Raw genomic sequence first — 17,919 nt, 5'->3', positions numbered from 1 at the left:
ACATTGTACCTTGGCCATAGATGACCAACACGTGGCACAGGGCCCCTGGAGAGCCAAACAGGAGGGTTCCACCCCATCATTAGACCCAACAGACAAATCCCACTCCCCCTCCTGTGACAGGAGACACCCGTCTCCGGGACCCCACCCTGAGAAGAGGCAGAATCCTTGCATCCCGGTGCTGCTGGGTTGCTGCATACGGGAGGCTGCGGGGGGGGCAACATGAACACCGGGAGCAGGAGCTGGAATGCTGGGACAAGGAGCTGGAATGCTGGGACAAGGAGCTGAAACGGTGGGAGGGACATGGAGGGAACGAGGTACCTAGATTGGCGATGTAGAGCTTGTTGTTGAGAATGAGGGCGACAATGGCAGTCGTGCCTCCTGCAATCTCCTGCTCAACTTTATTCAGTTTCTCCAGGAATTTCTGGTACTGTGGCGGAAGCTGCGAATGAGGAACACCCTGAGGAGTAAGAATAAGACACCGGTCAACAAAACAAAGATACAATGTGAGTGAGGGAGTGAGAGTGTGTGTGTGTGTGTGGGGAGGGAGGTATTGAGGGGTTAGGGGCGAGGAAGGGACCGGTGTAACAAAAAGTGGGTGAGAGATCCATTTCAGACGAATTCTTCATCATGAACCAGACTGAATACAAATTAAGTGGAGAGCGGGAAGTGATGAGGAAATAAGATGGCCAAGAGGAGAATTTGAGAATAGGATGGCAGATCGAGTTATAGAGGTTCACAGCCCAGCTTGTTCATGGCGCCCTCTTTTTTTTAAAACCCCGAAGCTCGTCCCAATTGCCCACATTTGGCCCATATCCCTCTCAACCCATCTTACCCATGCAACTGTCTAAATGCATTTTAAAATACAAAATTGTACCCCCCTCTCCTACTGCCTCTGGCAGCTTGTTCCAGACACTCACCACCCTCTGTGTGAAAGAACAGCCCCTCTGGATACTTGTATCTCTCCCTTAAACCTAGTTTTAGACTCCTCTACCGTTGGGAGATAATGTAAAAGGAATCCAAAAATATTATACCAAAGCGCCGCAGGACATGGGCAGTGCCAGGGAAGGTGACAATAGTTAATGAGTGCTTTGCATTAGTGCTCATCTAAGGAAGAGGATGCTGACAAAATATCAGTAGATACAGAGAAATCAGAGCTGAAGGATGGGGTGAAGATTGACAGACGCCTGGAAAGGTTGTGTACTTCGAGTGGGTGGGTTTGGGGGCGGGGTGGCGATGGTGGAACGGTTGATCATAATCTTCCCTCGATACCAGGGTTTGGGGTGGGGGTCTGGAGGATTGGACAGTGATTATTAACACTGTTATTGTAGCGCAAGAACAGATGGGCGGCACAGTGGTAAGCGCCGCTCCCTCACAGCGCCAGGGACCCGGGTTCAATTCCCGGCTTGGGTCACTGTCTGTGTGGAGTTTGCACATTCTCTCCGTGTCTGCGTGGGTTTCTTCCGGGTGCTCCAGTTACCTCCCACAGTCCAAAGATGTGCTGGTTAGGTGGATTGGCCATGCTAAATTGCCCCTTAGTGTCAGAGGGACTAGCTGGGGTAAATGCGAGGGATTATGGGGATAGGACTTGGGTGGGATTGTGGTTGGTGCAGACTCGATGGGACGAATGTCCTCCTTCTGCACTGTAGGGATTCTATGATTTGGCAACTCCAGCCCGGTCAGATTGAAGGCAGTGACGGGTAAGTTCATTCAGGAGAAGCAGCACAGATTTGTGAAAGGCAGATTGTGTTTGACTAACCTAACTGAATTCTCTGACTGAGTAACAGGCCGGTGAAGGGGATAAATTCATATCCACAACACCCATTGTGAGAAAATGCTTGACAAAGACCAACATAAACAAGGCTGGTTAACAAAACTGAGGTTCATCGAATGGGGGTGGGGGTGTGGGGGGGGGGATAAAAAAAATAGCGACTTATGATAAATACACTCCAAAGATGTGTGGGTTAGATGGATTGCCATGATGTGGAGATGCCAGCGTTGGATTGGGGTAAGCACAGTAAGAAGTCTCACAACACCAGGTTAAAGTCCATCTTGGACACACACATCTCCATCAAGGACGGTCACCTCAGCACTTCACTGTACCGCAAGCCCACGGATAACCTCACGATGCTCCACTTCTCCAGCTTCCACCCTAAACACATTAAAGAGGCCATCCCCTACGGACAAGCCCTCCGTATACATAGATCTGCTCAATGAGGAGGATCGCAATAGACACCTCCAGACGCTGAAAGATGCCCTCATAAGAACAGGATATGGCGCTCAACTCATCAATTGACAGTTTAGCCGGGCCACAGCAAAAAACCGCATCGACCTCCTCAGAAGACAAACACAAGACACGGCGGACAGAGTACCCTTCGTCGTCCAGTACTTCCCCGGAGCGGAGAAGCTGCGACATCTTCTCCGGAGCCTTCAACATGTCATCGATGAAGATGAACACTTCGCCAAGGCCATCCCCACACCCCCACTTCTTGCCTCCAAACAACCGCACAACCTCAAACAGACCATTGTCCGCAGCAAACTATCCAGCCTTCAGGAGAACAGTGACCTCTGCAAGACGTGCCGGATCATCGACACGGATACCATCATCTCATGTGAGAACACCATCCACCAGGTACACGGTACATACTCTTGCAACTCGGCCGACGTTGTCTACCTGATACGCTGCAGGAAAGGATGTCCCAAGGCATGGTACATTGGGGAGACCATGCAGACGCTACGACAACAGATGAATGAACACCGCTCGACAATCACCAGGCAGGAGCGTTCTCTTCCTGACGGGGAACACTTCAGCGGTCACGGGCATTCAGCCTCTGATCTTTGGGCAAGCGTTCTCCAAGGCGGCCTTCACGACACACGACAACACAGAGTTGCTGAGCAGAGACTGATAGCCAAGTTCCGCACACATGAGGACGGACTCAACTGGGATCTTGGGTTCATGTCACACTATCTGTAACCTCCACGACTTGCCTGGGCTTGCAAAATCTCACAAACTGTCCTGGCTGGAGACAATACACATCTCTTTAACCTGTGCTTAACCCTCTCTCCACTCACATTGTCTGTACCTTTAAGACTTAATTACCTGTAAAGACTCGCATTCCAACCATTATCTTGTAAATTGAGTTTGTCTTTATATGCCCTGTTTGTGAACAGAACTCCCACTCACCTGACGAAGGAGCAGCGCTCCGAAAGCTAGTGGCTTGCGCTACCAAATAAACCTGTTGGACTTTAACCTGGTGTGAGACTTCTTAGATGGATTGGTCATGCTAAATAGCCCCTTAGTGTCAGGGGGATTTGCAGGGTAACTACATGGGGTAACGGGCATAGGGCCTGGGTGGGATTGTTGTTGGTGCAGACTCGATGTGCCGCATGGCACTGTAGGGATTCAATGTTCCACAATTGTTGTGAAAATTGAACAGAAAAAAGCTGCTAAATAAATAAGTCATTGCCGTGACTGTTTGCATGGAGGATAAACTGTTTCAATCAGTTCCTGTGTTAAACATCTGTTTAATCTGCTAAACAGAACTGCAACACAGGATGTGGCCGGACGTGTCAAACAATACGACCGTCAATAATTATCAGAGTACTTGAGTAGCAGCAAATAGCACCGCAGCACAGAACTATTCACATTGGCTTGGGAATGTCTTAATGATATCAGCATGCAGGATTATCCACATTATCAGGAGAGAGTGCGTGCATGTGTGTTAATGGCCACGCATGTACATTGCATGCTTGGACCCAATGCTTGCTACCCAGACTCTGGTAGTGCATGAACCCTCCCTCCCTGCCCCTTGGATTGTGGGGGTGGGGGAACAAGTTTAACACGAGAGGGCGCACAGCTGGATGAGGGGCGGGAGTGGGGGGGGGGGGGGGGGGGGGGGGGGCAGGAGTGAGGAAGAACAAGGGACTCTCTGGCAACTTTCCCCCACCGTTTTCACTTTGTTTCCTTCTCATCCTGTACTCATCCCTTGAACCAATGGACCCCAATTAAGCCAACTGCAACGTAGCTCTACTGCGCACAAGTTGCCACAGCAACAGGCTATGTAACTATGGTTACCAAAGGCCACCTTAAGATGCAACCATCATAATAGTGCCTGTCGCTCGGGGCATCACCTTCACAGCTCCAACACTGAGCGCAGGGTGACCTCCTTTACTACAGCACCGTACCCACCATCAGCAACCCCAATGCGAGGTTCCACACGCTGCCTCCCCCAGCACCAGGAGCAAAGCCTGGCGATATTACAGAGCTCGGAGCGGGCAGGCTCACGAACCGGCACAGAGGATAATGAGGAGATATCGGGGCAGATTAGCAAAAGCTTGGGCAGAGTAGGTTTTAAGGAGAAGCAAAAAGGAGGAACAAAGGAACAGGAAGAGGCCATTCAGCCCAAAGAGCCTGTTCTGCTTTTAGGATCAGGGCTGACCTGCAACTTAATTTGCCAACCATATATCCTTCATAACTGTGGCAGGCAGTGGCATTTTGCTGGACGACTAATCCAGAGACACCGGGGGTTAAATCTCACCATTGCGGTGGCGGATCTATCGCCTCTCAACCTATACCTGTGACCTCTTGTTCCAGATTGCCCCACACAGGGGAGACATTTGGTCTACATTAACTTTATCAATCCCTTTCAAAATTTTATATACCTCGATCAGATCCCCTCTCATCCTTCTGAACTCCAGTGAGTATAAGCCCAAACTGTTTAATCGTTGTTCATACGTTAACCTTTTCATCCCCAGAATCGATCAAATCCAGAGTTGGATTTACAGCACAGGAACCTGCTGTTCAGTGACAGTGTTTAATGTGATACGATGGGTACGCAGACACACAGTACACTTACCTCCGGAAGCTGAGACAACAGGTTGGCCTTTACTGCCAGAGAGTCATCGATTGATTCAAAGAAACTGCGCTCCACCACATCAAAGGCCTGTGGAGGAGAAAACAAACAGTCCTCAGGCTGCGTGGGTCACCCCTCCCCTGCCCACTCCAGCCCCGGGCCGTCCCTCCCCCGCCCACCCGCAGCCCCGGGCCACCCCTCCCCCGCCCACTCCTGCCCCGGGCCGTCCCTCCGCCACCCACTCCAGCACCGGGCCGTCGCTCCCTCGCCCACTCCAGCCCCGGGCGGTCCCTCCCTCGCCCACTGCAGCCCCGGGTGGTCCCTCCCTCGCCCACTGCAGCCCGGGCGGTCCCTCCCTCGCCCACTGCAGCCCGGGCGGTCCCTCCCTCGCCCACTGCAGCCCGGGCGGTCCCTCCCCCGCCCACTGCAGCCCCGGGCGGTCCCTCCCTCGCCCACTCCAGCCCCGGGCGGTCCCTCCCCCGCCCACTCCAGCCCCGGGCGGTCCCTCCCCAGCCCACTCCAGCCCCGGGCGGTCCCTCCCTCGCCCACTGCAGCCCCGGGTGGTCCCTCCCCCGCCCACTCCAGCCCCGGGCGGTCCCTCCCTCGCCCACTGCAGCCCGGGCGGTCCCTCCCCCGCCCACTCCAGCCCCGGGTGGTCCCTCCCTCGCCCACTGCAGCCCGGGCGGTTCCTCCCTCGCCCACTGCAGCCCCGGGCGGTCCCTCCCCCGCCGACTCCAGCCCCGGGTGGTCCCTCCCTCGCCCACTCCAGCCCCGGTGGTCCCTCCCTCGCCCACTGCAGCCCGGGCGGTCCCTCCCTCGCCCACTGCAGCCCCGGGCGGTCCCTCCCCCGCCCACTCCAGCCCCGGGCGGTCCCTCCCTCGCCCACTGCAGCCCCGGGTGGTCCCTCCCTCGCCCACTGCAGCCCGGGCGGTCTCTCCCTCGCCCACTGCAGCCCGGGCGGTCCCTCCCCCGCCCACTCCAGCCCCGGGCGGTCCCTCCCTCGCCCACTGCAGCCCCGGGTGGTCCCTCCCCCACCCACTGCAGCCCCGGGTGGTCCCTCCCTCGCCCACTGCAGCCCCGGGTGGTCCCTCCCTCGCCCACTGCAGCCCCGGGTGGTCCCTCCCTCGCCCACTGCAGCCCCGGGCGGTCCCTCCCTCGCCCACTCCAGCCCGGGCAGTCCCTCCCTCGCCCACTCCAGCCCCGCGCGGTCCCTCCCTCGCCCACTCCAGCCCGGGCGGTCCCTCCCTCGCCCACTCCAGCCCCGGGCGGTCCCTCCCTCGCCCACTCCAGCCCGGGTGGTCCCTCCCTCGCCCACTTGCTGCAATCCTGCTGGCCGCGTGAATCCCATTTGACGTGAAGTTGGCACAGATTTCACCATCTGGTCAGGAACAAGATGTCAAACGCAAAACTCTTGTATCTAACCCCGTGCTGTACCTGTCCTGGGAGTGTTTGATGGGGACAGTGTAGAGGGAGCTTTACTCTGTATCTAACCCCGTGCTGTACCTGTCCTGGGAGTGTTTGATGGGGACAGTGTAGAGGGAGCTTTACTCTGTATCTAACCCCGTGCTGTACCTGTCCTGGGAGTGTTTGATGGGGATATTTCACCACTCCCTGTTCTCCTGAAGTTATCCTCCTTACTGTTTAACTCCATGTCTTTGTTAAATATAAATCAGTCCCCTCCGAAGACCAGGTTTGATGGAAACCCTCAGCCTCCTCTCGCACCCGGGCAGGTTTAATTTAAAGCCACTCCCCCCACCCCGTGACCAATGAATTTGCCCCCTTGTCTCGGCTCCCCTGACGTTGCGAAGGAATCAGCGATTGTGATTGGTTCAATACCTGCAGCAGCACCTTGCGGACGTCAGCGTCAGTGTGATTGACAGTCAGCTGTCCCAGCAACAGCTCAGCTGTCAGCCTCTGCGTCACAAACTTTGAGACGCGACTCCCATCGTACCCATTGAAGACACCATAGAGGTAGCACTCATCCTCACTGCAGGGAGAAAGTAGATCGAAATCAGCTCAAGGAGGTTTGGTTGGGAGTAAATCCGGGGAAACTGCTTCCGGAGCAAGGAATGCCGCTAACCGGACCCTATGCTGGATCCCTCTTCCATTCGCACAGACTCAAATCAATGATCAATGCGAGGAAGGGTCAACTTGACAGGAACCAGGGCGAGGGCAGCTAATCATCAGGGATATTAATCGTTTTTTGATTTATTATTGTCACATGTATTAACATAGTGAAAAGTGTTGTTTCTTGCGCGCTATACAGACAAAGCAAACCGTTCATAGAGAAGGAAAGGAGAGGGTGCAGAATGTAGTGTTACAGTCATAGCTAGGGTGTAGAGAAAGATCAACTTAATGTGAGGTAGGTCCATTCAAAAGTCCGACAGCAGCAGGGAAGAAGCTGTTCTTGAGTCGGTTGGTACGTGACCTCAGACTTTTGTATCTTTTTCCAGATGGAAGAAGGTGGAAGAGAGAATATCTGGGGTGCGTGGAGTCCTTAAATTATGCTGGCTGCTTTGCCGAGGCAGCGGGAAGTGTAGACAGAGTCAATGGATGGGAGGCTGGTTTGCGTGATGGATTGGGCTACATTCACAACTTTTTGTAGTTTCTTGTGGCCTTGGGCAGAGCAGGAGCCATACCAAGCTGTGATACAACCAGAAAGAATGCTTTCTGTGGTGCATCTGTAAAGGTTGGTGAGAGTCGTAGCTGAGATGCCAAATTTCCTTAGTCTTCTGAGAAAGTAGAGGCGTTGGTGGGCTTTCTTAACTATAGTGTCAGCATGGGGGGGACCAGGACAGGTTGTTGGTGATCTGGACACCTAAAAACTTGAAGATCTCGAACCTTTCTACTTCGTCCCCGTTGATGTAGACAGGGTGTACGCTTCCTGAAGTCAGTGACTATCTCCTTCGTTTTGCTGACATTGAGGGAGAGATTATTGCTGCCGCACCAGTTCACCAGATTCTCTATCTCTTTCCCGTACTCTGTCTCGTCATTGTTTGAGATCCGACCCACTACGGTGGTGTCATCAGCAAACTTGAAAATCGAGTTGGAAGGGAATGTGGCCATGAAGGCAAGGGGGAAGAGGTGTACCAAGCTCTGGAGAGGGCTGGTTACAGTGAAATACGAACAATCATTAGCCCCTCAGATGGGGCAGATTTGGACGCACTGGGGCAGGGGGCACACGTCCAACAGACACTGCAACATCAGCACAGGCCGTTCATCCACCTCGGCTGAACAAACATGCATCACAGATGTATGCTGGAGTGGGAGGGATTGTTATTCATCCATCAGCGAGGGTTCCTGGCCTGACACTACGGGCAGCGGAGTGGAGAGATGCTCTCATTCAATCAAAGCGGGTCTATGATGAGTGTCGGAGACGTCCCCTGGTTGGGGATGGGCATTGTTCATCAATGAGCAAGAGCGGTGAGGCAGCAGTGCTAACCACGGTGGCACAGTGGTTAGCACTGCTGCCTCACAGCGCCAGGGACCCGGGTTCAATTCCTGGCTTGTGTCACTGTCTGTGTGGAGTTTGCACTTTCTCCCCGTGTCTGCGTGGGTTTCCTCGAGGTGCTCAGGTTTCCTCCCACAGTCCAAAGATTAGGTGGATTGGCCGTGCTAAATTGCCTCTTAGCGTCCGGGGGACTAGCTAGGGTAAATGCATGGGGTAATGATAGGGCGCTGGGTGGGATTGTGGTCAGTGCAGACTTGATGGGCCGAATGGCCTCCTCCTGTACCGCATGATTCTTTGACAACAACCCCACTCAGAGCCTGTTCCCATAACCCCACATTTACCGCGCTAGTCCCCCTGACACGAAGGGAAAATTTAGCATGGCCAATCAATCTAACCTGCACATCTTTTGGAGTGTGGGAGGAAACCGGAGCACCCGGAGGAAACCCACGCAGACATGGGCAGAACTCTGCACAGACAGTGACCCAAGCCGGGAATCGAACCTGGCTCCCTGGTGCTGTGAGGCAGCAGTGCTAACCACTGTGCCACTCCAGTCAGTGCATCTCCTGGAGCTGGGATAGGAATTTCTCTGAATTCTTCCTCTAAGTTGGCCCCGGGGATTTTTTTGTGATTTTACATTTAACATCCATACCTTGTGCTGAGAGACAGATGGGAAGAGTGGGTCAGTCGATGGAAAATGATGGGCCAGCTGGTTAGTTCCTACTCTTCCTGCACGTTGAAACTTACACCAGGCATCAAACTCAATGATCGCACACAGCGGGGGAGGCAGTGACAGCGTGGGAATGTCACTGGGTGAACAATCCAGGACCCAGGCTCTGGGGACACAGGTTCAAATCCCAAAATGGCAGTTGCTAGAATTTAAATTCAATCAAATCCTGGAATTGAAAACCAGTCTCAGTAACGGTGATTGTTCCATTGTCATAAAAACCCATCTGGGTTACGAATGTCCTTTAGGGAAGGAAATCTACCGTTCTTACCCGGTCTGGCCTACGTGTGACTCCAGAGCCACAGAAATGCCCTGTCCTCTGAAATGGTCAAGCAAGCCACTCAGTTCAAGGGCAATTAACGATGGGCAATAAATGTTGGCCTTGCTAATGAAGGGGGATTGGATAGACTGGGGCTGTTTTCCTTGGAGCAGAGGAGACTGAGGGGGGATGTGATTGAGATGTATAAAATTATGAGGGGCATAGAGTAGACAGGAAGAAACTTCTCCCCTTGTTGGTGAGGTGGAGTGTCTTGAGCTACAAGAAGGTATGGACAGAATGGTCAAATGGGCAGATAAGTGGCAGATGGAATTTAACCCTGAAAAGTGTGAAGTGATACACTTTGGAAGGAGTAATTTGACAAGAAAGTGCTCAATGAATGGCAGGATACTAGGATGTTCTGTGAAACAAAGGAACCTTGGCACGTTTGTCCACAGATCTCCGAAAGCAGAAGGGTGGTGGAAAAGACGTACGGGACATTTGCCTTTAATCAATCGAGGCATAGATTACAAAAGCTGGGAAGTCATGTTGGAGTTGTATGGAACTTTGGTGAGGCCACAGCTGGAGTACTGTGTGCTGTTGGTTGCCATGTTCTCGGAAGGATCTGCACTGGAGGGGGTGCAGAGGAGATTCACCAGGATGTTGCCTGGGATGGAACATTTAAGTTATGAAGAGAGGTTGGGTAGACTTGGGTTGTTTTCATTGGAGCAGAGAAGACTGAGGGGCGACCTAATCGAGGTGTACAAGATTATGAGGGGCATGGACAGAGCGGATCAGGAGCATCTGTTCCCTTTAGTTGATGGGTCAGTCACGAGGGGGCATAGGTTCAAGGCGAAGGGCAGGAGGTTTAGGGGGGGGGGGGGGGGGGGAATGTGAGGAAAAGCTTTTTTACCCAGAGGATGGTGAGGGTCTGGAATGCGCTGCCTGGGAGGGTGATAGAGGTGAGTTGCCTCACATCCTTTAAAAAGCACCTGGATGAGCACTTGGCACCTCATAACATTCAGGGCTATGGGCCAAGTGCTGGCAGGAGTTCAGGTGTTTCTAATGTGCCGGTGTTGACTTGATGGGCCAAAGGGCCTCTTCTGCGCTGGGTAATTCTACGACCTAGAGGAGATAGAGTCATCAAGGTATCCAGCGCAGAAAAGGCCCTTTGGCCAATCGAGTTTGCATCGACAACAACTACCACTAAAGTCACACTAACCCCATTTTCCTGCACTTGTCCCATATCCGAGTATCATGATGTTTCAAGTGCTCATCCAAATATTTTTTAACGGTTGTGAGGTTTCCGGCCTCCACTACCTTCCCAGGCAGCGCTTTCCAGATTCCCACTGCCCTCTGAGTGAAAAAACATTTTCTCAAATCCCCTCTGAATCTCCTGCCCCTCACCCTAAAACTGCGCCCCCTCGCGACTGACCCCTCAACCAAGGGGAACAACTGCTCCCTACTCATCCTGCCCATACCCCTCAATCTTATACACCTCAATCATGCCTCCCCCCACCCCAGCCTATCCAGTCTCTCCTTATAGCACTAATGCTCCATCCCAGGCAACATCCTGGTCAATCTCCTCTGTACCCCGTCATGTGCAGTTCCAACCCGCCTATAGTGAGGTGACCAGAATTGCACACACTCCTCCAACACTCTGTACAGCTCCAACATTACCTCCTTGCTCTTATACTCTACAACTGATAAAAGTATCCCATATACCTTCTTAACTGTCTTATTCACCTGCTCTGCCACCTTAGGGATCTGTGAATAAGTACCCCAAGATCCATCTGTTCCTCTGAGCTTCCTAAATTACTCATTCATCAAATACTCCCTTGTCTTGTTACTTCTTCCAAAGTGCACCCCCACGCACGTATCAGGGTTAAACACCATCCGCCACTGCTCTGCCCATCTGACCAACATCTATATCTTCCTGTAACCTACGGTTTTCTTCTTCATTATTAACCACTCTAACAATCTTGGTGTCAGCTGCAAACTTGCCTCTCATTCCCCCCACGTTATCATCTATATCATTTATGTAGATAACAAACAACAAGGGCCCCAGCACTGATCCTTGTGGTGCACCACTGGACACTGGCCTCCAGTCACTTAAACAGTCTTCTACCACCACTCTGTGTCCTATTACTGAGCCAGTTTCTGATCCATCTCTCCAGATTTCTCTGAATGCCATGTGCTTCAGGCTTCTCAATCAGTCTCCCACGTGGGACCTCGTTCTCTTTAGAGTCGAGGGGGTTAAGGGAAGATTTGGCAGAGGTGTTCAGGTTGATCGAATAAAGGAGGAAAAACTGCTTCCAGTGGGGGAAGAGTCAGTAAGCAGACTCCCTTACAGGCAGTGAGTTCCAGAACCTCAGCCCTCTCTGGGTGAAAAGATTTCTCCTCACCTCCCCTCTAATCCTCTATCAATTTCTTTCAATCTATGCCCCCTGGTTACTGGCCTCTCTGCGGACAGAAACTGCTCTTTCCCCTATCCACTCTATTGAGGGACTTCATAATGCTATACACCTGAATTAAACCACCCCTCAGCCTCCTCTGCTCCAAAGAAAACCTCAGACTATACAATCTTCCCTCATAACTAAAGTTCTCCAGTCCTGGCAACATCCCAAGTCTCTTTACACCCTCTCTACCATAGAACCCCTACAGTGCAGAAGGAGGCCTTTCAGCCCATCAAGTCTGCACTGACTCTCTGAAAAAGCATCCTACAAAGGCCCCCCACCACCCACGCATTTACCATGGCCAATCCAACTAACCTGCACATCTTTGTCTGTGTGGGTTTCGTCCCACACTCCAGAGGAAGAACATGCAAGCTCCATACAAACAGTCACCCATGGCTGGAATGCAACCCGGGTCCCTGGCACTGAGAGGCAGCAGTGCTAACCACTGTGCCGCCCCTAGTATGCATGCATGGGGTTGGTGGGAGAAAAGGACTGGGAGGTGTGGAATGTGAATGGGATGGCAAAGGAGGGATGGAATGGAGGGCGAGGATGGCAAATGAAGAAGGGGTGGGGATATGAGAGGGCTGAACAGAAGAAGGGCAGTTGCAATAAAGATCCTAATTTCACCACAAGTGTTTGGCAGATCTCTGCTAATATATATTTAAAAATATCTAACAGAAATGTCCTCATTGTCATTGCCTGTATCCCAGGTACTGTCCGTAAATCTATGCCTGTCACCTACACCGTACAGGACACAACATTGCAAGAGGGATGTGCAGCAGTGAGAGCATTACTGAGGACAAGACAATTAGTTTCAACAGGAATGTATGTTCTTAATGAGCATCACTGGGGACAATATACCTTTATATAGCACCGTTAGCATGGTAAACTGTCCCAAAGCACTTCACAGGGACAGTGAACCACAGACAGGTGACCAAAGGTTTGGTCAATGGGGAAGTTTTAAGAAGCGTTTAAATTTCTAACTGTGGGGAACAGTAATTAGTTACCCAAATGCAAGATGTCAGGTTCTGCAGAGATACTGCTGACACCCTGACGAAGGGTCATCCAGACTCAAAACTTTGGCTCTATTCTCTCTCCACAGATGCTGTCAGACCTGCTGAGATTTTCCAGCATTTTCTGTTTTTGTTGCAGATTCCAACATCCGCAGTATTTTGCCTTTATTACACTGATAATATCCAGTTGGTTCACACTATCAACTTTCTCAACTCCTCTGCCACCTTCTACTTGTCACAGGGCTTGCTTGACATCCAGTGTCAGGACAGCAGCAGCTGCTGTAACCCTCATTCAGCCTCTGTTACCTAGAGGTTTGGAAGTTTAGAAGGATGAGGGGAGATCTTATTGAAACTTAGAGGATACTGCGAGGCCTGGATAGAGTGGAAGTGGGGAGGGTGTTTCCACGAGTAGGAAAAATTAGAACCAGAGGCCACCACCTCAGGCTAAAGGGACGATCCTTTAAAACAGAGGTGAGGAGGAATTTCTTCAGCCAGAGAGTGGTGAATCTGGGGAACTCTTTGCTGCAAGAAGGCTGTGGAGGCCAGGTCATTGAGTGTCTTTCAGACAGAGATAGATAGGTTCTTGATTAATAAGGGGATCAGGGGTTATGGGGAAAAGGCAGGAGAATGGGGGGATGGGGAAAATATCAGCCAGAGTGGTTAGCACTGCTGCTTCACAGCTCCAGGGACCTGGGTTCGATTCCCGGCTTGGATCACTGTCTGTGTGGAGTTTGCACATTCTCCTCGTGTCTGCGTGGGTTTCCTCCCACAGTCCAAAGATGTGCAGGTTAGGTTGATTGGCCATGCTAAAATTGCCCCGTAGTGTCCTGGGATGCGTAGATTAGAGGGATGAGCGGGTAAAATATGTAGGGATATGGGGGTAGGGCCTGGGTGGGATTGTGGTCGGTGCAGACCCGATGGGCCGAATGGCCTCTTTCTGTACTGTAGGGTTTCTATGATTGAATGGCGGAGCAGGCTCGATGGGCTGCGTGGCCTAATTCTGCTCCTACGTCTTATGGTCTATCCCAATGTGTCCATGGGGAGGGAAGAGAGAGTGAGAGAGGGAGGAAGCACATTTTCCACAAACGAACTCATCCAAAATTCTACTGGCTGTACTTTAACTTGGACCGAGTCCTGTTCACCCATCACTCCTCTGCTCCTAGTCTGGCAATGTCTAATTTTAGAATTCTTGTCCTTGACATCAAATCTCTCTCTGGCCTCTCCCTCCTATACCTAAAGGAACACAACCCTTTTGAGAGATTTGCATACCACCATTTTAGGCTTTTCATGCATCCACGTTATGAGAGACACAGAGAGGGTCGACAGTCAAGAATCTTTTTCCCAGAGTTGAAACATCTGATACCAGGGGGCATGCACTTGAGGTGAGAGGGGGAAAGTTCAAAGGCGATATGAAGGGCAAGTTTTTTTTATACAGACAGTGGTAAGTACTTGGAATGCTTTGCCAGGGATGGTGATGATAGGAGCATTTAAGGGACTTTTAGATAAACAGTGGTTAGCATTGCTGCCTTACAGCACCATGGACCCAGGTTCAATTCCGAGCTCGGGTCATGGTCTGCATGGAGTTTGCACGTTCTCCCTGTATCTGTGTGGGTTTCCTCCGGGTGCTCCGGTTTCCTCCCACAGTCCAAAGATGTGCGGGTTAGGTGGATTGGCCATGCTAAATTGACCCTAGTGTCAGGGGGATTGGCGAGGTGAATGTGTGGGTTTGTGAGAGAATAGAGCCAAGGTTGAGTCTGGATGGCCCTTCATCAGAGCTCCAGAAACATTGGCTCTATTCTCCCTCCACATACGCTGTCAGACCTGCTGAGATTTTCCAGCATTTTCTGTCTTGATTTCAGATTCCATCCGCAGTGTTTTGCTTTTATCTTGTTGAATGACATATTCAGATAGGAGCAGCATGGTGTTATTGCTGCAGTTAGCACTGCTCCCTCAGCGCCAGGGACCCGGGTTCGATTCCCAGCTTGGGTCCGTGTGTGTGGAGTCTGCACGCTCTCCCCATGTCGTGGGTTTCCTCCCACTTTAAACTTTAGATAGGGGTTGTAAGAGCATTCTCTCAAACTCCACACATATCACCGTGAACTGCACAGGGTGTGTGGGCAGAGTAAGAGTAATCTACATCCCTGTTTCTCAGACTGGGCTGACGGGCCGATAAGATGCACGGATGAAACTCACCGAAATCTCAGCCATCCATCCTCCAGTGTGTGGCCCTCGGAGCTGCTGCCATCCACCTGGTAAACACGGTTGGTGCCATAACCAACACCCGACAGCTGGCACACGGTGAGATCATCCGTCCAACTAGGCTGCTCCTGAACAGGAAGAGAAAACGAACCATCGCTCTGTGAACAGGAGTAAATAATTCACCACAACACGCCAATCTCCCCAGGGCAGGGGGAGACACCGAGGTATCCCCGGGATGGGGGGGGGGGGGGGGGGGGGGGAGGGGGGAGGGGGGAGGGGGGGGAGGGGGGGGAGAAAGAGGGGGGGGAGGGGGGGGAGAAAGAGGGGGGGGAGGGGGGGGAGAAAGAGGGGGGGGAGAAAGAGGGAGGGGGGGAGGGGGGAGGGAGGGGAGGGGGGAGGGGGGAGGGGGGGAGGGGGGGAGGGGGGAGGGGGGGAGGGGGGAGGGGGGGAGGGGGGGAGGGGGGGAGGGGGGGAGGGGGGAGGGGGGAGGGGGGGGAGGGGGGAGGGGGGAGGGGGGGAGGGGGGAGGGGGGGGAGGGGGGAGGGGGGAGGGGGGAGGGGGGGAGGGGGGGAGGGGGGAGGGAGGGGGGAGGGAGGGGAGGGAGGGGAGGGAGGGAGGGGAGGGAGGGAGGGGAGCGGGGGGAGGGAGGGAGGGGAGGGGGGGGAGGGAGGGAGGGGAGGGGGGGGAGGGAGGGGAGGGGAGGGGGGGGAGGGAGGGAGGGGAGGGGGGGGAGGGAGGGAGGGGAGGGGGGGGAGGGAGGGAGGGGAGGGGGGGGAGGGAGGGAGGGGAGGGGGGGGGGGGAGGGAGGGAGGGGAGGGGGGGAGGGAGGGAGGGGAGGGGGGGGAGGGAGGGAGGGGAGGGGGGGGAGGGGAGGGAGGGGAGGGGGGGAGGGAGGGAGGGGAGGGGGAGGGAGGGAGGGAGGGGAGGGGGGGAGGGAGGGAGGGGAGGGGGGGGAGGGAGGGAGGGGAGGGGGGGAGGGAGGGAGGGGAGGGGGGGGAGGGAGGGAGGGGAGGGGGGGGGGGGAGGGAGGGAAGGGAGGGGAGGGGGGGGAGGGAAGGGAGGGGAGGGGGGGAGGGAGGGGGGGGAGGGGGGGGAGGGAGGGGGGGAGGGAGGGGGGGGAGGGGGGAGAAAGAGGAGGCGAGCCCCGTCTCCTCAGGACATTGGGGGAGTGGGTGGGGGCGCCAACCCCCCAGGACACGGGAGGGGCACCGAGCCCCCGTCTCCCCGGGACAGGGGGAGATACCGAGCCCAGTCTCCCCGGGACAGGGGGTGGGGGGGGGGGCGGGACGCTGAGCCCCCGTCTCCCCGGGACAGGGGGCTCTCTCCCGGCGCGCTATCTCAGTGTCTCGCCGTCTCTCACATTCTGAATCGCCCGTCTTCTCTGCGCCGCCATTGCGCCGGAAGTGCGTAAATCCCACTGAGCACATGACCGGGAATGACGCGAGAACCTGGATTCAAGGGGCGGGGCTGCAGCGAGGGGGGCGGGGCTGGAGTGAGGGGGGCGGGGCTGGAGTGGGGGAGGCGGGGCTGGAGTGGGGGAGGCGGGGCTGGTGACAGTGGGCGTGGCTAAGGAGTGAGCGGGGCAAGGGGCAGTGGGCGGATCGAAGGGGGCGGGGCGGAGCTGGAGGCAGTGGGCGGGGCTAGAGACGGTGGGCGGGGCTGGGTTCATGGGGCGGGATTCGGGCAGTGGGCGGGGCTGGGACATGGTGGGCGGGGCTGGGTTCAGGGGGCTGACCTGAGGCTCTGTCTGCAGCAGAGTGAAGGCTGCAACATCAATGGATCCTGCAATGACATAGAAACATAGAAGATAGGAGCAGGACGAGGCCATTCGGCCTTCAAGCCTGCTCCGCCATTCATTACGATCATGGCTGATCATCCAACTCAATAGCCTAATCCTGCTTTCGCCCCATAACCTTTGATCCCATTCTCCCCAAGTGCTATATCCAGCCGCCTCTTGAATACATTCAATGTTTTGGCATCAACTACTTCCTGTGGTAATGAATTCCACAGGTTCACCACTCTTTGGGTGAAGAAATATCTCCTCACCTCCGTCCTAAATGGTCTACCCTGAATCCTCAGACTGTGACCCCTGGTTCTGGACTCCCCCACCATTGGGAACATCCTCCCTGCATCAACCCTGTCTAGACCTGTTAGAATTTTGTAAGTCTCTACAAGATCCCTGCTCGTTCACCTGAACACCAGGTTAAAGTCCAACAGGTTTATTTGGAAGCAAAATCCACTAGCTTTCGGAGCACTGCTCCTTCGTCAGGGTTACCTGACAGTGGGGGACAGTGGGGGTTACCTGACGAAGGAGCAGCGCTCCGAAAGCTAGTGGATTTTGCTACCAAATAAACCTGTTGGACTTTAACCTGGTGTTGTGAGACTTCTTACTGTGTTTACCCCAGTACAATGCCGGAATCTCCACATCACGTTCACCTGAACTCCAGTGAAAACAATCCTAACCCAGTCAATCTCTCCTCATACGTCAGTCCCGCTATCCCCGGAATCAGCCTAGTAAATCTTCGCTGCTCTCCCTCAAGAGCAAGAACATCCTTCCTCAGAAAAGGAGACCAAAACTGCACATAATCTGAAGGTGTGATAAGGGATAGGATCTACAAATATTTGGATAGACAGGGACTTATTAGGGAGAGTCAACATGGCTTTGTGCGTGGTAGGTCATGTTTGACCAATCTATTAGAGTTTTTTGAGGAGGTTACCAGGAAAGTGGATGAAGGGAAGGCGGTGGATGTTGTCTACCTGGATTTCAGCAAGGCCTTTGACAAGGTCCCTCATGGGAGGTTAGTTAGGAAGGTTCAGTCGCTGGGTATACATGGGGAGGTAGTAAATTGGATAAGACACTGGCTCAATGGAAGAAGCCAGAGAGTGGTTGTGGAGGATTGCTTCTCTGAGTGGAGGCCTGTGACTAGTGGTGTGCCGCAAGGATCGGTGTTGGGTCCATTGTTGTTTGTC

The 17,919-nt window shown here is 53.9% G+C and overlaps 1 protein-coding gene across 1 annotated transcript in view; it reads right to left on the bottom strand.

Annotated features, from left to right (window-relative positions):
• The window catches only part of LOC144509471 (TGF-beta-activated kinase 1 and MAP3K7-binding protein 1-like), a 24,665-nt gene extending 8,296 nt beyond the window's left edge, over positions 1–16,369 (bottom strand). Inside the window, exons 1-5 of the mRNA XM_078238381.1 lie at positions 16,310–16,369; positions 14,944–15,077; positions 6,687–6,837; positions 4,854–4,940; positions 146–457 (exon numbers count right to left, since the gene is read on the bottom strand). Coding sequence (XP_078094507.1) covers positions 146–457; positions 4,854–4,940; positions 6,687–6,837; positions 14,944–15,077; positions 16,310–16,342 — 717 coding nt within the window. The 5' untranslated portion in view covers positions 16,343–16,369. The remainder of the gene's footprint in view (positions 1–145; positions 458–4,853; positions 4,941–6,686; positions 6,838–14,943; positions 15,078–16,309) is intronic.
• Between the last annotated feature and the right edge of the window lie 1,550 nt (positions 16,370–17,919).

This window comes from Mustelus asterias, chromosome 21 (genome assembly GCF_964213995.1).
Source record: "Mustelus asterias chromosome 21, sMusAst1.hap1.1, whole genome shotgun sequence".
NCBI classification, from domain to species: Eukaryota; Metazoa; Chordata; class Chondrichthyes; order Carcharhiniformes; family Triakidae; genus Mustelus; species Mustelus asterias.
This window is presented reverse-complemented; position numbering and strand designations above follow the sequence as displayed.